The sequence below is a fragment of the Charadrius vociferus genome, unplaced genomic scaffold, assembly GCF_000708025.1.
Source record: "Charadrius vociferus isolate BGI_N301 unplaced genomic scaffold, ASM70802v2 scaffold104, whole genome shotgun sequence".
Lineage (NCBI taxonomy): Eukaryota > Metazoa > Chordata > Aves > Charadriiformes > Charadriidae > Charadrius > Charadrius vociferus.
Genome location: NW_009648255.1, coordinates 1,731,479 through 1,735,968, shown reverse-complemented (window position 1 = coordinate 1,735,968; position 4,490 = coordinate 1,731,479). Strand labels below are relative to the sequence as shown.

General features: G+C 47.0%; 1 protein-coding gene across 1 annotated transcript in view; it reads right to left on the bottom strand.

The window, feature by feature from the left end:
• Positions 1–3,601: 3,601 nt before the first annotated feature.
• The window catches only part of GMPS (guanine monphosphate synthase), a 25,318-nt gene continuing 24,429 nt past the window's right edge, over positions 3,602–4,490 (bottom strand). The window contains 1 exon segment of the mRNA XM_009884481.1: positions 3,602–4,153. Within this exon segment, the coding sequence (XP_009882783.1) occupies positions 4,052–4,153 (102 nt within the window). The 3' untranslated portion in view covers positions 3,602–4,051.

Below are 4,490 nucleotides of genomic sequence, written 5' to 3'. Positions count from 1 at the left end.
AGATGGAGCAGAGGGGTGCCCGCAGCACTGCAGCCACGGGGCAATACTGCCGGGGGGACGGGACGAGAAGAACTGCCTCTCGCGCTCTTTGGGGGATAAGGGCTCATTCACACCACGGATCGGGGAGCAGATGGTCAGCAGCGGCTCCATCAAACCCCGCTCCCACAGTGGCCCTGAGCCCCCGGCACAGGCGCTGCCCACCGAGGGAGAACCGCCGCGGCGCTGGAGGCCAAGTCATGCATACTGGAATCACGGCTGTCATGTTTGCTTTGATTACAGAGTGCAGCAAGAAAGGATCTTTAAGCAAGATAAACGACCGCTGCTCACTCGCGCTCCCTCCTGCAGACAACAGCAACTCCTTACGACTGCACCTTAAGACACATCCTTAAGATGCTGTTCTTAACTACGATCTCGGCCACCTTTTATCTTTTTAAAGGGGAAATTTGCACGCAGTCTTGGAACTGGGACCTACTGCTGTGAACAATTAAGCGCCAGCACCAGAGGGCTGCCACAAATCCAACCGCAACCCCAACGCAAGGAGGTGCGGGAGGAGTTTCCCACCAGGAGTGAGTTGAGTTTGCCATAGCGTATCACGGTACAAAAGCACATGTGGGCTGAGCACCAGAGTGTCCCGTTACTCTGCAGCGGGGTGTCCCGCGCTGTGACACGGCAAGGGACAGCCATGGCCTGGTGGGGACATCCCCCACCCCCAGAATAGTCTGCAGCCAGAAAGCATGACTGCAACAAAACGGCTTTTTCAATTTTCAACCCAAAATGGACAGTCCATTTATACTGTAGTTTCTACATGTAAGCCCTAAAAACGAAAAATAAGTCACACCAATGTTCAAACATATTATTTTTATTTGTGGATAAAAATTAAGGCTCACAGTACTTTATCATTTCACAAGCAGAAAAATGTTAAAAATTGAGAATGATGGGGAACGCCCATGATACAAATTCCTCTAACTGCTGACATGTTTTACTGAAGACTCGAGGTGAACAATTGTACAGAGCAGCTACAGTTATTAGGTTGTAAACTAGGTGCTAAATATAATTTTTATTTTTTTTTTAAGAAATGTGAACAGAGTATTATGTTTCTCTCCACTTCGGGCTGTCCGATACACATGGATTCCATAAAAACACGCAAGAACCGCTGGGATGATAACACCGACCCTTCCTAAGAACAACCCACCACGTCTACAGTGCATGGCACAGGTGTCACACGGGGCAAGAGAGCTAAAGGTCACAAATTTCATTTCGGTAAGACATTTTGATTATAGTGCAATAGTTTACGCCTAAGATTTTCAATTTATAACTTTCTGGCTTAAAAAAAAAACAACCAACAACCAACCAAAACCAAAGTACGTTCCTAAAGAGCGCAGGAATTGCTGCCGAACTCCGTTTCATTACGGACACGAAAGCAATCCAGGTGATTCAAAGATGGTAAAAGCCTATGTCAAACTTCAGTATACACATAGCACAGAGGTAAACCTCACGCCTACAGTTAAAATGCGACTCCAAGAAGGACTTCCAAGCGTGCAACTGGTGGTGAGTAACAGATTTCCGTCCAGGGACACTGCGAGTTCGTGGTCCAGAGGTACGACAGTCACTGTGAGCCCCGACCCAACGGGCACCGCCACTGCCACGCAAGGTTTCTTGTGAGTTACACCACAACTATGGGAGGATATACCACAGATCTATTTACACGGAAACCAGCTAAGCGTCTAAGTCAAAACTGAGAAAGGTTTGGGTTTAAGAGGTGCTCTATATTCTTTGCATTACTTTTTAGTAATTCCTCCTGTTTTGCCTATTTGCTGTCAAGGCAACGCAAACGGGCGGCAGCAAGAGCCAGGCTACAGCCACCACCGACTGCCATGGCGTCGAGAGGCTGAAGGATTTCTGCATCGCACCAAAAAGATTCTTTTCTTGTCATTGCACCCTTTACATCTGAGGTGCCACCACAGCCACGAAAACTACTAGCCGCAGCTTTTTCTGACAAAAAGTTGAAGTGTACTCGAAGGCCATGACTTCATTCGGGAGCTTTCTTTTGAGATAAGCTGCAAAGATAATTTGTTCTCAACAGAACCCACCCTGTAACAGGTTCTGCCACAGCAAACACCAGTTTACATTGGTTTTCACCAACAGCTCTTACAGATCACAATCCAGCAATAAAAGAACATTTGTGTTGATAATACTTCACTTACATCACAAAAAGCTCATCCGAAGGGCTCAGAGAGGTTATGACGGATGTGAGTGAGAATTACTACCCCCAGTTTATAAAGGAGGCAACCGAGATAGCGGTTAAGATCGGCTCGCCCCAGCCAGGGAGCCTGCCCGGAGCAGCGCTGCGCGGGGGAGGCAGCGCTCCCCACTCCACATCACACCGGCCACCGGGCCGCTGCTCTCCCGCACATCCTGTCCCCGACGGGCGCCAACGAGCAGCGGGCTGAAACACGCCGTCGCCTCCCCCAGCCGAAAACCCACCGCTCACTGTCACAGGCAAAAGAATAAATTTGCACGTTAGCCATTTCCTATAAGCACAAATTAAACTAAATTTCCGTAACGCGTAGGCAGTAAGTGTACAAACAGGAAAATGCGTGCGATCAAAAGAATATAGAACAACACTTTCAACCATTAATTCCAGTTCACAAACCTCGGCAAGTGGGAATACAAGCCAGGAAATACTCCATGATATTGAACAGATTCAAACAAGTATTTTACTCCATAATACTATGGTGATCTTGCAGCTGAATGAAATGCAACCGCTTAAATGAAGAAAAGGTGTAAGAGGGATGAGGCTGGATGCAGGGTTAGGGCTCCGCCGGCGGAGGCACCGGCAGGCTCCCAGCAAGCTGCTCAGCTCAAGTTTAACTGCTACGTCCAGACAGCCATGGCAGAACACGCTCCGAGTTCTCAGGGGGATGGAACGGGCTTTGCCGCAATACATCAGAAAAGCACAGGTGCCCAAAGTAACCGTCTCTCAACTTATTGCTTACTTAACTACAGAAACAGCAGAATACGAATGACGGAAGGGATCTATACGCATTGGGCAAGTCACCTCCGATACCGGGACTCCACACTAACGACTACAGCGATCTTAAAGATCAAGCTAAGTACAATACATACAGGGAAAAAAAAAATCCTGTAAAAGCAAATGCGTAGAAAACAAACTGTCATCAAGTATAAGGGAAGCAGAGGGGCAGCGGGCTGCGGAGGGACTGTCGCGCAAGCGCTGGAGGACAGAAACAGGACTGACAGATCCAGTAGCTCTGGTGCAACAGCGTTCTGAACGGCACTCCCCCGGTCCCGCTCCTCTCGGAGTCCCCAGGAGCACGCAAAGGGACCGCAGTGTCCGGACTCTGACACGTGCACACATGCAGCAAGTGCGTACCAAAGGTGTCACCCACACGCACGCCTACCGAGTGATGCAAGAGGGAGCGAGCACTGAAAGACAGACAGAGGTAACTTCTTAATATTTTAGCATCGCTCTTCTGGAGCTCAACGTTATTGCCATGGGCTCATAGGTCAAACAATACAGAACAGGCTGAACGGTATACAACAGATACACGGTAATTCCACAACTCAACAGTACCCACTACTCCATTTGGCAAAATATTTATTTATAATAAGTCCGTTCAAAAGCAGTTGGTCACAAAGAATTCCTTTTCCATTTTTAGGCTGTAACAATGCTTTTGGTTGAAGTAAATAAACTGTCTCTTTTTACACAGCGTACAAAACCAAAGAGACGTTGAAATGACAACTAACAATAACACACATGAAAACGGGAAGAATCGGTAAGACAGAGGCAAAAGCAAAAGGAATCTGTCTGCGCACCGGCGACGCTGCCATGATTATTTACCCGTACAAATCCTCAGCCCCACTTAGTTATGATCCCCAGCACAGCTCTTAACTGCAGGTTTATGCTCCAGGAGAGGAATCTGATGCGATGTAGCAGCTCCAGTCACTCTTTCACAGTACTGCATGTCAACACTGGGAATGGTTTCTGATATGATTTAGGACTGCACACAGTACTTTAATAGAAAAAAGTTAATTACTCCCACTCCGTAGTTCCTGGTGGCTTTGATGTCAAGTCATACATCACCCGAGAAATACCAGGAATCTTCTTAATCTCTGCCACCATTTTTAACACAACCTATGGTGGAGGAAAAAAAAAAATAAATAAAAATCAGAAGCAAGCATGTAAAACAGACCTGATGAAAACTATCCGAGAAAAGCTTAGAAAAGGAAAACTTTGTCCACACCAGTTCTGTTATACACAAGACAGAAAGAGCCTATAGCTATTAGCATATTACCACCAATTAAGAAATAAAATCAATTTAAACAAAACCTTTAGGTTTCATGGTATCCGCAGTTACGTTTGGAACTCGCTGGGGTTTGGCACTGACCATAAACCACGGTGGCCATGGCAATACGCTTCCCTCAAGGCAGCACCTCTTCAGCTTCAAAACTATTTCTTGGGTGTTCAGCAG